The sequence below is a fragment of the Aythya marila genome (genome assembly GCF_965140915.1).
Source record: "Aythya marila genome assembly, chromosome: 4".
Lineage (NCBI taxonomy): Eukaryota > Metazoa > Chordata > Aves > Anseriformes > Anatidae > Aythya > Aythya marila.
The window spans coordinates 76,392,198-76,408,978 of record NC_139045.1 but is presented as its reverse complement, the minus strand read 5'-3'; the positions used below and the strand labels follow the sequence as shown (position 1 = coordinate 76,408,978).

Genomic DNA, 16,781 nt, shown 5'->3' with positions numbered 1-16,781 from the left:
TTCGCCCTCGGTGGCCAAGCTGCCCCCCCCCAAGCTGCAGCCCCCCGCTGCTGGCACCCTAAAGATCTTCCTGCACCCCACGACCTCCACAACACACCCATGGGTGCAGGTCCGTGACCCACACGAGCCCCCGTGACCCCCGTGTCCCCCCCATGTCCCCCCCATGTCCCCCCCTGTCCCCTGTGCCCGGGCACCCAGAGCAGACACTGGGCTGGGGGGCGCAGACCCCAGCCCCCTTCCCCTGCACTACCCCGTCCTTACCCTGACCCCCTCCCTTCCCTTACCCCTACCCAAAGCCCCCCGGTTACCCCAGCCCCCTGCCGAAATGCCCCCCACCAGACCCCAATATCCTCAGCCCTCCCCACGCCCCTAACGCTCCTCATCCACCCGACCTTCACTCCAAACCCTAACTCCACCTTTACCCCAAGCCTCCCCCGACCCAAATCCCTCCCTTACCTATCACCCCCCTACCCCTAACCCCTACCCCTAACCCCTACCCCAAACCCCTACCCCAAATCCCTACCCCTAACCCCTACCCTAAACCCTTATCCCCTACCCCCTACCCCTTCTCCTTCCCCTTCCCCTGCCCTTCCCCTTGCCCCACTGCCCTTGCCTTTCCCCACCCCCCTCCCCGCCCCTACCTCCCCTCTGTTTACAGCCAACACAGGGCAGAGCCGCTGCAGGCGGGGCAGCCGTGCCGAGCCGAGCCGTGCCGAGCCGTGCCAAGGGGTACCGAGCCGAGCCGAGCCGTGCCAAACGGTACCGAGCCGTGCCAAGAGGTACCGAGCCGTGCCAAACGGTACCGAGCCGTACCAAGCGGTACCGAGCCGTGCCAAGCCGTGCCAAGCGGTATCAAGCCGTGCCAAGCCGTGCCGAGCCGTGCCAAGCGGTACCGAGCCGTGCCAAGCCGTGCCAAGCCGTGCCAAGGGTGCCAGTGGCGCTCCATGGCGGTGCAGGTGCAGGCAGCAGCCCGTGAGCACGCCCTCGCCGTCACCCGCGACTTCAGCAGCAGCCCCCGGCTGAGTGAGTGCGGGGCAGGGCTCGGGGGGCTGCGGGGGCTGGGGGGGCTGGGGGGGCTCCAACACCCTGCGGGGTGCCTGCGGGGGCTGGGGTCACGGCCACCTCCCCACCGAGGGGGGCGCGGGGGTCCCCACCAAGGTTAGGTTCAGCCGTGCTGGGGGGCGCGGGGGTCCTCCGGGTGATGGAGCCCACCGTAATGGGGACAGTTCTGCCCCCCCTAGGACAACGTGCCGCAGCGTGGCACCCCCCCGTGTCACTGCTCCCAGCCCCAAAACTGCTGGGTGCAGGCACAGCCCTGCTGGGGGGTCCCTGGGCTCACCAGGGCAGGGGGATCCCACACATCTCCGGGGGCCCGGGGGCAGCTGGGGTCATCTCTGCGCCCCCCACCTGCCCGAGTTCAGTGGGGTCGGAGGTGTCAAGGGCATTGGAGGCAATCGGAGGCCCACGGGAGGCCGGGGGGGCTGCGTGCCACCCGCTGTTTGCTGTCAACACAGGGCAGGAGCAGCACCACCAGAACCCGGCTGCGGGCGGCTTCTCCCCAGTTGGCGCTGGGCGAGGGCAGCCTTCGGCCTCAGGAGGGGCAGGGAGGGCAGCGAGGGGCTGGGGCTGCGCCTCAACCCGCTGCAGGAAGCTCCTGCCCTCCCCGGAGAGCCCTAAATTAAACCTGCAGGCACCGGCTCGCGCTGTGCACCCATGGGTGACGGTTTGCTGGCCAGCAGCCCCCGTGCCGGGCTCAAGCAGTGCCCCCACAAACACCCCCCCGTGATGTGCGAGGAGCACGGGGTGCTGGTGGTGCTTGTAGGAACAAGGACGCGTGGCCCTGGGGGGGCTGCGTTGGTTTTGGGGTCAGGGAATGTGCCCGGCCTCGCACGGGCATGGTGAGCCTCGTGCCTTCCCCCACTGCTGCGGGGAGGTGGAGGATTTGGAGAGGGGGGTCCCGGAGCTGGGGAACCCCTTGGGACCCCCAGCATGGGGGTGGTTGGAAAGGGGAGGGTGGGAGCAGGGTGGGAGGCTGGTGCTGTCCCTGTAGGGCGCACCTGAGAGTGGCATTTGGAAGGGTTTTGGGGACTTTTATCAGGGTCCCCTGCGTGCGAGGCTGAGCGCAGCCGAGTGCCGCTTCTGGGTGCTCCTGTGGGTGCTGCGTGGCAGCTCTGGGATTGTGCCTGGGGTCTCCAAAACGTGTGACCCCATCAGCTGCCAACCCCACGGCTGGGTCATAGCGGCACGGGGTGCCCGGCGCTGTGGGGTCCCCGTGGGAGCAGCCACATGGCCCCAAATTCACCCTGCCACCGGGCTGTCACTGGGCAGGGACACATCCCCAGCTCCGTGGCGGAGAGGACTGAGCCTGCCCTGCCCGCATGGCTCTCCAGAGAGCCAGGAGAAATTAGCAGCTGCCACAAATCCATTAGCACGAGCGCGTGGCACAAGCTCTTACCACCTCCTGCCCTTTGCCTTCAGCCACCTCCACGAAAAATCAGCGCGGGAGCTGAGTCACAGCATGGAGCAGGAGGCCGAATTTAGCTCTCTCGGGGTGGGGGGCAAGCAGAAAGCCCAAAAAACACCAGGTTCTGCCCAGGAGGGGACCCGGTGCTCGGTGAGGGCACCGCTGCACCTCCACGGGGCCGGGCTGTCCCTGGGCACTGGGGGGCTGCTGGTGATGGGGAGAGAGACCCCCTGGGGCACCCCCTGTCCCCCACCGCAGGGCAGCATCCCCATGCCCTGCTCCATCCCATCCCCATCCCATCCCCATCCCATCCCCATCCCATCCCCATCCCATCCCATCCCCTCCCCATCCCATCCCCTCCCCATCCCATATCCCCATCCCATCCCCTCCCCATCCCATCCCCATCCCATCCCCATCCCATCCCCATCCCATCCCCATCCCCATCCCCATCCCCATCCCATCCCATCCCATCCCATCCCATCCCATCCCCTCCCCATCCCATCCCCTCCCCATCCCATATCCCCATCCCATCCCCTCCCCATCCCATCCCCATCCCATCCCCATCCCATCCCCATCCCATCCCCATCCCCATCCCCATCCCCATCCCATCCCATCCCATCCCATCCCATCCCATCCCCTCCCCATCCCATCCCCTCCCCATCCCATATCCCCATCCCATCCCCTCCCCATCCCATCCCCATCCCATCCCCATCCCCATCCCCATCCCATCCCATCCCCATCCCATCCCATCCCATCCCATCCCCCCTTCCTTCTGGGCCAGTCTCGGCCCCAAAATCCCTCACGGACGCCTGGCCCAGCTGGTGCCTGCTCTGCCCCCCCAGGACGGGGGGGGCAGAGCCTATCAGCCCTGTTTTGCCTGATAGAGATGTGACAGTAAGCCCAGAGCTTTTTTTTTGTTTTCCCATTTCTTTTTTTTTTCCCATTTCTTTTTTTTTTTCCATTTCTATTTCTTTTTTTCCCATTTCCTTTTTTTCCCATTTCCTTTTTTTCCCATTTCTTTTTTTTTCCCATTTCTTTTTTTTTCCCATTTCTTTTTTTTTCCCATTTTTTTTTTCTTTTTTCCCATTTCTTTTTTTCCCATTTACTTTTTTTCTTTTTCCCATTTCTTTTTTTTTCCCCCATTTCTTTTTTTTCTCATTTCTTTTTTTCCCCATTTTTTCCCATTTCTTTTTTTTTTTTTCCCATTTTTTTCCCATTTCTTTTTTTTTCCCATTCCTTTATTTTTTTAACATTTTTTCCCATTTCTTTATTTTTTCCCCATTTCTTTTTTCCCCATTTCTTTTTTTCCCCATTTCTTTTTTTCCCCATTTCTTTTTTTTTTTTCACATTCCTTTTTTTTTTTTTACCATTTTTTCCCCATTCTTTATTTTTTCCCCACTTATTTTTTTCCCCATATTTTTTTCCCATTTTTTTTCCCCATTTCTTTTTTTTCCCCATTTCTTTTTTTTTCCCATTTCTTTTTTTTCCCCCCCTTTTTTTCCCCATTTATTTTTTTTCCCATTTCTTTTTTTTTTTTTCCCATTTTTTCCCATTTCTTTTTTTTTCCCCATTTATTTTTTTCCCATTTCTTTTTCCCCCCCTCTCTCCGTGCTGCTTGTTTGGTTCACGCTTGGCTGCCGCTGCCATTCTTCGCCGTCCCTCACATGACGGTGCAGGTGTGTATGGGAACCCTGGGCCCCGGCGGCCCTAATTAGTGGCATAGTGCCTGGCCCCCCGCCGGGCTTTTCACGGGGGCTGCGAGGGGCTTGGGCAGCCCCGCGCCGTTTGACAGCGCTGCACAAAGTGACACATCGCACAATGGGCAGGGTGCGAGGGGGAGAGCGGTCACTTAGGGACTGTCGGAAAAGTTTGAGGAGTGCCAGGAGCCCACGGGGCTCGGCTCGGGGCGCACGAGGTGCCCAAAGTCACCCTCGGGTCAAGGGCTTGGTGCCCAAAATTGTCCTCGGGGCAGCAGCTCGGATCCGTGCCCCCCCGTCCTGGGGTCTGCGCCGTGCCCCATTGTGGCCTTGCCGGATATTTTCGGTAAAATTTGGGTGTGAAATTTGGATGTGGGACCCCCTTGGGTGGCGCTGAGCCTCGCACGAGTCCTGGGCACCGACCCGGCCACCGTGGGGCTGGTTGTTTGTTAGCCGTGTGCCAGGTTTGTCGCCCAAATTGACCCAAACCCAGCCTCCGGTGAGCCCGTGGCACAGGGGTGCCCGTGCCAGGCTCTGCCCCGTGCCCAGGGCCCTGTGGAGAGGGATGAGGATGATGAGGGTGATGAAGATAAGGGTGAGGATGAGAGTGAGGGTGAGGGTAAAGATGATGAGGATGAGGGTGAGGATGAAGGTGAGGGTGAGGATGAGGAGGATGAGGGTGAGGATGAGGAGAGTGAGGGTGAGGATGAGGGTGATGAAGATGAGGGTGAGGATGAAGGTGAGGATGATGAGGGTGAGGATGGTGAGGGTGAGGATAAGGGTGAGGATGATGAGGATGAGGATGAGGGTGAGGATGAGGATGATGAAGATGAGGGCGAGGGTGAGGATGAGGGCAAGGATGATGAGGGTGAGGATGATGGAGGTGATGACGATGAGGGTGAGAGTGATGAGGATGAGGGTGAGGATGATGAGGATGAGGATGGTGAGGAGGATCAGGATGAGGGTGAGGATGAGGATGATGAAGATGAGGGCGAGGGTGAGGATGAGGACAAGGATGATGAGGGTGAGGATGGTGAGGATTATGAGGATGAAGGTGAGGATGAGGAAGAGGATGAGGATGATGAGGATGAGGATAAGGACGAGGATGAGGATGAGGATGATGAGGATGAGGATGAAGGTGAGGATGAGGATGAGGACGAAGATGAGGCTGATGAGGGCCAGTCAGCGCTGCTCTTTGCAGCAGAGCCCTAAGCTGTCCGTGCCGAGCAGCCACCGGGGCAGGGGCAGAGGGCCGGAGGGAAGGGAGGGCGGCTGAAGCGGCACCAATTAGCGAGGGGGGGGCCCTTTGTCAGCCTCCCCCCCCTCACCCCTCACCCCTCACCCCCCATCCCTGCCCTCCGCCGCTGGAGTTAACAGTGCGTGAGCAGCGGGCCGATGGAGATGGCATCTGACAGCAGCTGCGAATTTGGGGAGGGGGCTGCCCGCTTGCCAGGCTCCCCTTCCCCAATCCCTCTCCGCCCTCAGGTTTGGGGCCCCCCCCTCCCTGACCCCCCCATTCCCAGCCCACCCACCCCGCCGCTCCGGGAATGGGTTTTTCATAACGGCTCAACGTCCTAATTATCCAAATTAGTGCTTTCCGAATTAGTGCTTTCCGGTGGCGGGGGCTTCTCCCCCCCTCACCCCCCCTGCGCCCACCTCCCTCCTCCCCCCTGCTCTCGGCGCTTTCCCTTTCTCCACGCTCGCCCCCTAACCCCATCGCGACACCGCCCCGCCGGTGCCGTCGCGATATGTCGCGATATGCTCTGAGAGCTCCAGGTGGGAGCTGCCCCCATCCCCTAGGGGTCGTGCAGAGGGTAGGTGCCCCTGACGGGGGTGTCCCCAAATTTTGGGGGGGTGTCACCGCGCGGTGACCTTTGGGCGCGTTCCTGCTGCATTTCGCTCCTGGTTTTGCAGGAAATGAGGAATTTTGCAGGAGGATCCCTCACATCTGGTTAAGGTTTCCCAAACAGGGCCAGGCTGTGTGACCCCCCCCCAAAAAAAAAAAACCCCCCGAACCCCCTGGGAGAGTTTCGCCCTGGGTTTTTCAGCGGACCCGGTGAGGAGCAGCCGCGTGTGCGCGAGGACTTCCCCTGCACAAAGCCCCCCTGCGCCCCTCTCCAGACCCACCATGGGGTCTGTCTGTCCGTCCGTCCTCCTGCCCACCCACCTCTGGGGGGCTCAGTCCCCCCAATTTCCTCCTGGGCACTGCAGAAGCCCCCTGGGGAGATTCCCCCCGAGCTCCCCATAGGCTCCAGGTGACCGGGTGGCCCCGGGGGTCCCTGCCCGCATCCGTGGTGCCGTGATGCTGAGAGTGATGCTGTGGGGCTGGGGGGTCTCCATCAGCCCCATATCCCTCAGGAACACCCCCCCCCAGCCTCCTGCTTGCATCCGGAGGGCACGGGGATATTTGGGTTTTGGGAAGGAGGGGAGCAGACGAGGAGCTGGGTGGGTCGGGGGGTGCCGAGCGGTGCAGCCGGCGGCTCCGGTGCCCTCGGTGGGCGAGGGGGTCCCCGAGGGGCCGGCGGGCAGCAGGGTGCCCGCAGACCACCGTGGGGTGGGGAGGGGGCCGAGCCCGTGGGGTGCCCCACGTGGGTGGCTCCGGTGGCGGGGAGAGAAGAAAAGAGCCCAACAAAACCTCCCGAGGGAAGGGAAGCCGGGGCGGATATTTGCGAAGGGGAAATAAAAGGCAGAATGGTCACTTTGGGAATAAAAGGGACAAAAGCAGGAAAATTGGCGGCTGGGTCCCCCCCCCCTTCTCCAGCACGCCAGCCCCCCAGGCTGCTGAATGGGCTGCGGGGCTGGCGGGGGCAGGAGCGGGGCGTAATTGGGTAACGAGGAGCCGGCTAATTGCAAAAGTGGCGGGGATTAACACCGGGGCGCGAGGGTGGGCGCACGGGGAGGGTCCCGGGAGGGATGGGGGCAGCTCCCCGTGCCCCGCTCGGCTTTGGGGATGGATTCTGCCCATGCACGAGGCGTGGGGACACTGTCCCCGGGCAGCCCTGGCCATGGGGACACCGTGGGGACACCGTGGAGGGGGTCCCCGTCCCCTGCAGACCACCCATCCCCGCAGCTGGAGGGAGGGGGCCGCGAGCTCGCCAGCTGGCCCGGCCTCTCCAATCCTATTAGGATCATGAGGAAATCAGAGAGCCCGGTGCGAGAGGAGAGGGCAGGGGGCTGAAAGGGCCCTGCGGGGTCAGCAAAGCCAGGCCCCGCCGTGGCAGGCGTTTGGCACATCGGGGAAATGATCAAGGAGCAGCTTAGGGCCGGGGCAGTTCCCCAGCACCTGCACGTGGGGTTTGTGAACCCGTGTGAACCCCCCCTGGGGTCCCTGCGCTCAGCCCCGCGGGTGCTCCCCGCCTTTGGGTCACTTGGAGAGGTTCCCCTGGGACCCCCAACTCATCCCGAGCCACCCCCTGCTGCCTGTGCCCCGGGTCCTCCCGGAGGGACACCCCGACCCCACAGGGTGCTGGCACCTCCAGTGGCCCCCAGAGCCTGTCCCATGCTTGCTGGGATCCATCTCCCACTGCCCACCCCGGGGGATTTGCTGGGGCAAGCTGTGCCCCCCGGCTTGTGGCAGGGGCTTGGGTGGCAGAGGACCCTTTGGGTGGCACGTCCCACTGGGGTCCTGCTTGCAGCCAGTCCCAAAAAGGGCTCAGAGCTGGGTGCTTGGAGGGGTCCGCGTCCCCAAATGGGACTGGGGACTCGGGCTTGCCCCAGGGTCCCCCTGTTGCAGGATGCTGGGGAGGGGGGGCACGTCGGGGTGCGGGGCCATCACCGTGCCATGGGGGGCACGGTCCCCATCCTGCCCACGTTGCCATTCCCTGCCCCAAGGAGCTGTGCCTCCTGTGCCTCGTTTCCTTGCTCATTTCCCCAACAGGTTTAATTTTGCCTGCTCTCCAACCTGGAAAATATCGACCGGCACACCAGCTTTCCGCCTCCTGGAGCGAAAGCTCCTGGCCGGGCCGGGGCAGGCTGGCAGCACTGACTCATTTTGGGCTCTAAATGTCGTTTTGTTTCGATTCCCTGCTGCGTGCAAAGCGGCAGCCCCGGCGCTCGCTCGGCTGCACGTGCAGCGCGTTTGGAGGCTGCCCGTTTCCTCTCTTTCTGCACGTTTTTATTTCAATATTTCGGTGCCAACTGAGATGGAAACTCGTGGGGTGAAAGGGAGCTTTCCTAGGGGCTGTGTCCAGCAGCCGAGGTCGAAACTGGCACCGGGGGCACGGTGGGGTCCCGGGACCCCTCTGTGCCATGCCCACGGGCTGGGGGTGGCGATGTGGGGAGCGGGCTGGGGGCATCCCCGTGGTCCCCGGGTGCTGACGGTGTCCTCGTCCCACAGCCTACAGGACGGTGTGCGGCGTCAACGGGCCCCTCGTGGTGCTGGACAACGTGAAGGTGAGAGCCCCCTCCTCGGTCCCACGGGGCTGGAAGGGGGGCAGCATCGTCCCACCGGGGGGTGGATGTCCCCAATTGTCCCCTCCCATGGGGACACACGGCCCCAGCACGTCTTTGGCCACCAGCTCACTCGGTGGCTGTGCCAGCGAGTCCCAGTGGTTGGGGGGAGCCCCCTGTGCCAGGGGGTGACCCCCTTGGCCATGTCATTTGGGGCTGGGGGGGGACACCACCGTGCTGTCCCCACCTGGGCCTGGCTGCCAGCCCCCTTTTGGGGCAGGGAGTGGGCAATGGGGCAGCGCAACCCCCGTCCCCTGGGCTGTCCCCTGTCCCCTGGGCGCAGCGGGGTTTTGTTGGCTCCTTTCTCTGGCCCCTTTCACGCCGGGCGCGGCAGGATGGAAATTAAAAAGCTCCATGAAAGAGCCGGGCTGCGGCGGGTGTTTCCTTCGCTTTGTTGTCCTCTGTGCAGAGGTTTTTTTTGCAGGGGAATTAAAAGTCCAAAGTTCGCAGCAGCCGAGCCAGCCCCGGCGGCTGAGCGCGAGCTGGGGATCCATGGAGAGGAGGAGGAGGAGGAGGAGGAAGAGGAGAGGAGAGAGCAGAGCCAGGCAGGCTCTCGTGGGGTGAACCCCCTCAGACGTTGTCCCCAGAGCTTGGGGGGCTTGGCTTCCCCTCCTGGGGGGCACGGGGCATGTGGCACAGCTGAGGGCACCCGGGCACGCTCCAGGCTGGGGCTGGCGAGGCAGCACCTTCCCCTCGCTCTTCCTCCTCCTCCTCCTCCTCCTCCTTTCTAAGCCTCTGGGCAGCAGTGGGGTGCGTGGGGAGGCGTGGGGGGCTGCGATGTGTTCCCAACCATCCCACCCTGACCTCCCACCTCTGCTTGTCCCCCCCCCTTTCCCAGTTTGCCCAGTACGCCGAGATCGTCAACTTCACGCTGCCCAACGGCACCAGCCGCAGCGGGCAGGTGCTGGAGGTGGTGGGCTCCAAAGCCATCGTCCAGGTGAGCACAGCAGGGCGAGCAGGGGCTGTAGGGCACGGCACGGCCCGGGGCTATGTCCTGGGGCTCTGTCCTGGGGCTCTGTCCCCCTCCAGTGGTGGCTGTCCCAACCCTCAGGGCGCTGGTGGCCGCAGCTGGGTGTCCGGGGACAGGCAGGAGCCGTGGTTCTGGCCCTCCAGCTCCTGGCACCTCTGCCCCGATCCACCCCACGGGCAACTGGTTGGGACTGGGGGCTCCCAAGAGCTGGGGGGGTCCCCGTGAGCATCAGGGCCCTCTGTAGGCAAAGGGATCATCCTGCCCAGGCGGCCCCAGTCCTTGCTCACCATCATCATCATCATCTTCATCATCACCAGGCCAGCGCAGTCCGTGCCTGGGGTTGCCGAACCGAGGTGGCTGTGGGGGCGACCCGTGCGGGACCTCGCTGCCGAGCTTCACCCCTCTAATGCTGCCCAGACCTTTGCAGCACCCTCTTAATCCTATTAGGGAGTCAGCCTCAAAAGGGGAAAAAAAAAGAAGGAAAAAAGGGAAAAAAGGCTCTGTCGGCAGGAGCTTTGGCAGGCAGAGCCGCGGGCACGCACCCGCAGGCACCGCGCCGTCACCCGGCTTTCCCAAGGCTCCAGGGGGCCCCCGGCTCTAATTAAAGCAGCAGCCTGGAGGTTAATTAATACAAACGGTGTCAAATATTATACGGGTGAAAGTGCCTTGGGTTTCCCTTCCCTGCTAGGGGCAGCGCCGCGATGGGGTCTCGCCGTGGGGCTGCTGCGCTCCCCGCTGCCACGAGCACCTCGTCCCCCCCGGGGGTGCTTCGGAGACACCCAAGGGTCTGGGGGCACGGGGTGTCTCTGCAGGCCTCTAGCACGTATTTATAGGGCGTGAGCTGGTGCCAGCAGCTTGGGAATTTATTGCAGTGATGCTTTACAGGTTGGGAAATATTTACCCAGGCGCATGGACTTGTGTGCCCTTGTAGGTCGGGGGCAGCCGCCGTGTGGTGTGACCCAGGGGGTGCCCAGAGCCAGCGCTGGGTGTCACCACCCCCCCTGCGTCCCCAGGGATGCCCTAAGGGCACCTCGTGTGTCCCAAGCCCCTGCTCCCCAACTCTGGGGCTGGCAGAGGGGATGGTGACCGGGAGCATCGCCCTGCTGCGCTCTGAGCCAGCGCCTCTCGGGGATCCCTTAACCCTGGGATTTCTCCCTCTCCTTTATCACCTCTCCCTGGTGCTTTTTTCCCCACGAGGGCAAACCGAGTCGCCTTGCTGATGAAACCCAACCCCACAAGAGACCCCCCCTGCCCCCTTTCTGCCCGTTAATCCCCGCTAATCGCCGCTGGCTGGGCTCCTGCCCGGCTCCCTGCAGGTGTTTGAAGGAACCTCGGGCATCGATGCCAAGAAAACCTCCTGCGAGTTCACCGGGGACATCCTACGGACGCCGGTGTCTGAGGACATGCTCGGTAAGCCCGGCTCGGCCAAACCCTGCCTGGTCCCAGGACACGGAGCTCGGCACGGCCCGGGAGGGTTTTCCCAGTGGGACAGCCCAGCTCCAGCCCCCAGCCCCGTTATTCTCGGCTCAATCTCCTGACCCCAACCAGGGCTGCACTGTTCCCTCGTGGCTGTCTCCTGCCATCTCCTTCCCAGCTCGTGGGGAGCGGGGAAAACCCGAAAAGGGCAGCGGTAAAGGGCAGGGGGCACGGTGCTGAGCGCCACGGGGCTGCGTGTCCCCATCCCGGCTGGGGTGTCCCCATATCCCCTGTAGGGTTTGGGCAGGGAGAGGGGGGGCTGTAGGATCTGTCCCACCCGCGGTGCCCTTCAGGTGCTTTGCTTTATCGACCTCGGTGCCACCGGGACCGGCGGCGGCGCAGCGGCGAGGGAAACGGTCAATAAAGCAAAACAAAGGGAAAACGGTCAATAAAGCAAAACAAAGGGAAAAGCAGTCAATAAGGCAAAGCCCCCCCCCGCCTCTCCTCGTGCTCCAGCAATGAATTAGACGGCCCCGTGCCACCGCTGCCTGCGTGCCCAGCCAGCACCAAGGCTGCTGACCTTTCATGCTCGGCGCTCTCCTCGCCCCGTTCCCATCCCCGCCGTGAGCTTTATGTGCTCTGACACCCGCTAACGCTGCCCCGGCCCCTATGGCCCTATAGGGGCGGCAGGTGGGGGGCTTTGGAGGTATTGATCCCCAGCGCAGCCGCTCGATGAGGAGGCTGGGCAGGAGCTGCAGTGCTGGAGATGTTTGGGAACCCTCTGGCACCCCCCCCGGAGCCGTTTTGGGGACGTTGGGGTGCCTCGGTGTCACCCCAACCTGGGGACCCCGTGGAGAAGGTGGCGTGGGTGGCATCAGGAGGGCTGCGGGGACCTGGCCCCGTGTCCTGGTGCCTTGCTGCCGCGGGGCTGTGCGTGTCACCCAGCCCTCGCGTGCCCACACCCTGTGGCACCCTTGGGTGCTCCCCAGTTCCATTTCCACCTCGCAGCCCCTTGAGCTGCTGCCCGGGGCAGACGTTTTGGTGCTCCACGCTGCAAATGGCCCAGCAGGGTACTGGGGCTGGGGGCACCCTTTGGGGACCCAAAGCGCTGCTTTTCCACGAAGGCGCAGCTCAGCCTCAGCCACCTCTCTCCCCAGTGCCCAAATGCACCCGGTAGCGCTGCCGACAGCCCGGGGGGGGGGCACAGCAGCCCCATCCCCTCCTGCCCCCCGGGCCCCAGCAGCCCTCTCCTTGCAGGTCGTGTCTTCAACGGCTCCGCCAAGCCCATCGACAGCGGCCCCCCGGTGATGGCCGAGGACTTTCTGGACATCAACGGTAACGGGCGCGGGCACCGGGTGGCCACACGGGTCCGAAAAGGGCTCCTTATGAGTTATTCCATACTCTATTAATTATTCTAGTTATTATTCTATTAATATTTTGTGTTATCCGGGGTGCCCCACCGGCCTTTCCTCCTCCAGGCCAGCCCATCAACCCCCATGGGCGCATCTACCCCGAGGAGATGATCCAGACGGGCATCTCGCCCATCGACGTGATGAACAGCATCGCCCGGGGGCAGAAGATCCCCATCTTCTCCGCCGCCGGCCTCCCCCACAACGAGGTGGGTGCCTTCATCCCCCACGGGGCAGAGCGGGGCCACGAGCCCCTGGCACAGGGACGCAGCGGGGGGAGTTTTAGGATCCTGGCCCCCTGCCCTGGCTCTGCGTGGGGCTGGGATCTGCCACGTCCACGCCGTGCGGGGTGGGTGCCAGGCGCACCGCTGGGGTGCCTCAGTTTCCCCATCCGCAGTGCCCCCTTTGCTGCCCCATTAAGCCAAGAGCCGCGCTGGGGGGGCAGAGATTTTGGGGCTTAAGAAGCGTTTGGGCTCCACACTCAGTCACACGGCCTGAATTTTTGGGTAGAGCTGTGTCATGGCCTGAATTTTTGGGTAGATGTGTGTGGGGCCAGGCACTGGACTCGATGATCCCCGTGGGTCCCTTCCAACTCGGGATATTCTGTGATTCTCCATAAGATGAGCTGTGGGGTTTTCCGATAAGGGGTGCCCCCAATGTGGGGTGCCCCGAGAGTGGGGTGGGGGCTGCAGAGCCCCCCCAGCATCCTCTGAGTGATGGGTGCTGCACCAAAACCACCGGGCTTGGGTGGCTGGGGACAGGGACGGGGACAGGGACAGGGACAGGGTCAGGGAGTGCAGCCCCTTGCTCCCCCCGCAGCAGCGGCAGGGCTCAGCGCCAGACGGTGATGCAGTGGGACAGAAAAACGTCCCTGATGGATCGGGAGTGACAGGGGAGAGTTCACACGGCCGAGCTGGGGCTCGGTACGAAGGGCACGGTGGCACGGCGATGGGGCACAGCTGCCTGTGTGTCGCCCCCCCCCAGGTCCCTGGGGTCCCAACCTCTGCGGGGCACCTGGGGACAGCGGGGACGGCTGCGGGGTGGGCGGCTGGGGATGCCGGTGCCCATTTTGGGGATGCTTCCTCCTTATTTGTCTGTGCCCCAGCGGCACCCCCTGCCCCTCAGTGGGGTCTGGGCGTGCCGTGGGGCCGTGCCGTGGTCCTGGCGTGGATGTGTCCCCCGTGGCACGGCCCCGTGCTGCACGCCTGCCCCGTCCCGCTGCAGATCGCCGCGCAGATCTGCCGGCAGGCCGGCCTGGTGAAGAAGTCCAAGGACGTGATGGACTACCACGAGGACAACTTCGCCATCGTCTTCGCGGCCATGGGGGTGAGTCAGGACTAGGAGGGGACCTCGGCAAAGCCAAATTGTGCGGGGGCACCCCGCTGCTGCCTCTGCCTCCCCGCGCGCGGAGCTGCCGCGTGCCCGCTGAGCCGCTCGCCCCGCAGGTGAACATGGAGACGGCGCGCTTCTTCAAGTCGGACTTCGAGGAGAACGGCTCCATGGAGAACGTCTGCCTCTTCCTCAACCTGGCCAACGACCCCACGTGAGTCCCCCTGGGGGGCTCTCTTCATCCTCCTCCTCCTCCTCCTCTTGCTGGGAGGCGCTGCAGGCGCCGGGTGCTTCCCCCCGCAGCCCCCCGGCATCCCCAGCCCCTCTCCCCGCAGCATCGAGCGCATCATCACCCCGCGCCTGGCGCTCACCACGGCCGAATTCCTGGCGTACCAGTGCGAGAAGCACGTGCTGGTCATCCTGACGGACATGAGCTCCTACGCCGAGGCCCTGCGGGAGGTCGGTGCCACCCTCAGCCCCCTCCCAGCTCCCCGTCCCCACGTCCCCACGTCCCCAGACCCCCTCTGCTCGCCCCGCTGCCCCCTCCGGCACCGCCCGCAGCCCCCCGCATCCCGCAGGTGTCGGCAGCCAGGGAGGAGGTGCCCGGTCGCCGTGGCTTCCCCGGCTACATGTACACCGACCTGGCCACCATCTACGAGCGTGCCGGGCGCGTGGAGGGCAGGAACGGCTCCATCACGCAGATCCCCATCCTCACCATGCCCAACGACGGTGAGCGTCACCCCGGGGTGCACGGGGGCACCGGGACACGGGAAACCTCAGGGCTGGGAAATGCCAGGCTGGTTTATTCGAGCTGTTTTGGGGGAGCTTGGGGGACCTGCCATGGCTTTTTTGTGTTGTTTTGTAGCAACACTTGCTTGGTTTCATTTTTGGTTTCTTTATTCCCCACGCCAACTTTTTTTCCCCCTGCGCCAACCCAGGCAGAGCGTGGTGGCGCGTGGTGTTACGCTCCAGCCAGAGCGTGGGTGGGGTGGGCACGGGACTGGGGTTCTCATGTGCATGGGGGGCACGCAGGCACCCCTGAGGGTGTGTAAAGACCCCCACAGGTCTAAACCCAGTGCTTGCTTGCCCTGTGCTGCGGGACCTGCTCCTGTTCCCCGCTGCATCCTCCGGTGGCACAGCTCCATGCGCCCCGGGCTGGTGGCCGGTGCCGTGGCTGTGCCCGTGGAGCAGCCGTGCTCACGCCGCCTGCTTCCCCCAGACATCACCCACCCCATCCCCGACCTGACGGGCTTCATCACCGAGGGGCAGATCTACGTGGACCGGCAGCTCCACAACCGCCAGGTTTGTTCCCGGCGCCGCCTCGGGGATGGGTCCGGATCCGTGCCCCTGGGCTGGGGAGCGCGGCGATGCCGGCTGCACCGGGGCTTGTGTGTGTGGGGGGAAAATTTGGGGGCCAAGGGGGCTGGCAGTGTGGGACCGTGCCTGTCACCCCGCAGATCTACCCCCCCATCAACGTGCTGCCCTCGCTCTCCCGCCTGATGAAGTCGGCCATCGGGGAGGGCATGACCAGGAAGGACCACGGCGACGTCTCCAACCAGCTGGTAAGGGCTGGGCGGGAGGGCAGCGGCACCCTTTGTCCCTGCAGCCCCCTCCTCCCCTGGCTGTGGGCCGAGATCTGGCTCATCGTGGGCTGGAGCCCTTCGTTTTGGCACCCAGCCTCTCCTGGAGGTGCGGAGGTGCCTGGCCTGGGAAGCTGGAAGTCCCCAGGGCGCAAAGTCCCAGCGGGGCGCAGGGGACGCTCGGCTGTGCCTTGCCCTGCTGCAGGAGCGAGGCAGCCGGCAGGACGTTGCTCACTGAGCACAAATTGCTGGGTTTTGGTGCTGTGGGGTCGAAAAATGCCCACAAATGCCCACGCAGACCCTGCTCAGGGTGTCCCCAAGCGTGCCACGAACCGGGGGCAAGCAGCCAAGCCCAGGCTGGTATTTTCCCAAGCTGGGCAGCCTCCAGTTGCAGTGCTCTTGCCGGGGCTGCTGGGGGTGTCCGTCTGTCCTGACGGCACCCCCTGCCCCCCAGTATGCCTGCTACGCCATCGGCAAGGACGTGCAGGCGATGAAGGCGGTGGTCGGGGAGGAGGCGCTGTCGGCCGACGATTTGCTGTACCTGGAGTTCCTGCAGAAGTTCGAGAAGCAGTTCATCACCCAGGGTACGGCTGCGTGGGATGGGATGGGACGGGATGGGGCAGAGCCCGGCGCTGCCCAGCCCCTTGCACTGCCCTCCCTGCTTCTCCCCCAGGCCCCTACGAGAACCGGAGCATCTTCGAGTCGCTGGACATCGGCTGGCAGCTGCTGCGCATCTTCCCCAAGCAGCTGCTGAAGCGCATCCCCGAGCCCATCCTGGCCGAGTACTACCCTCGCGAGGCCAAGGCTGGGGGCCAGCAGGCGACCAGCACGGTGCTGTGAGCTGCTGCTGCTGCCCAGAAACTTCCCGTTTCCAACCCAAACGAGAAGGAAATTGCCAGAAACCCCCGTCCCGTGCGCAATAAAGCAGTGTGATCTCCAACCTAAGCTGTGCGCTCCTCCTTCCCACCCCGGCTCCGAGCTCGCCCTGCCCCGTTCCTCCCCATGGCACTGCCCCGTGGCATCCTGGCGCTGCTGTCCCACCTTGTCCCCCCCCCCAGGAACCCTGCCCCACGCTGCTGCTCCCCACGGCCAGCCCCACGGGCTCCAGCAGCCCACCCAGCCCGGCTCGGTGCTCGGCTGCAGAAACCGCCTGGGTGTCTTGCTAAACTACAGCTCCTTTTCTTTTTTTGAGAGGACCCAGGAGGTTTAAAGCCCCCGCGAAGGTGTTTTTGTTGCATTTTTGCACCAAAAAGGCTCAGCCCCGAGGGAAATGGGACTTGCAGCTGGGGCAGAGCGAGTTTCAGTTCCCACTCCCCTCCTGCAGCAGCGCGTCCCCCCGGCACCTTCCCTCTCCACAAAGCCCTTTGGCCGGGGGTCCCGCCGTGCCCCCCACCACCTCCCCACTGAGCCGGCACCCCCAGGGCTGCAACAGCAGCAGGAAAATCCCCGTGAGGATGGGGGTGCTCG

General features: G+C 64.0%; 1 protein-coding gene across 2 annotated transcripts; it reads left to right on the top strand.

Annotated features, from left to right (window-relative positions):
• Positions 1-738: 738 nt before the first annotated feature.
• ATP6V1B1 (ATPase H+ transporting V1 subunit B1) lies at positions 739-16,248 on the top strand. 2 transcript variants are annotated; one of them, XM_082758547.1, is made up of 15 exons: positions 777-852; positions 893-1,023; positions 8,498-8,553; positions 9,449-9,547; positions 10,897-10,990; positions 12,254-12,331; positions 12,475-12,614; positions 13,630-13,731; positions 13,851-13,948; positions 14,070-14,193; positions 14,313-14,463; positions 14,954-15,036; positions 15,192-15,296; positions 15,769-15,898; positions 15,988-16,248. In XM_082758547.1, the coding sequence occupies exons 2-15, from the start codon at positions 945-947 to the stop codon at positions 16,152-16,154; spliced, it is 1,506 nt and encodes a 501-aa protein (XP_082614673.1). In that variant the 5' UTR covers positions 777-852; positions 893-944; the 3' UTR covers positions 16,155-16,248. The 2 variants fall into 2 exon arrangements, with proteins under 2 accessions (XP_082614672.1, XP_082614673.1); XM_082758546.1 differs by having other exon boundaries at positions 739-1,023.
• The last annotated feature ends 533 nt before the right edge of the window (positions 16,249-16,781 follow it).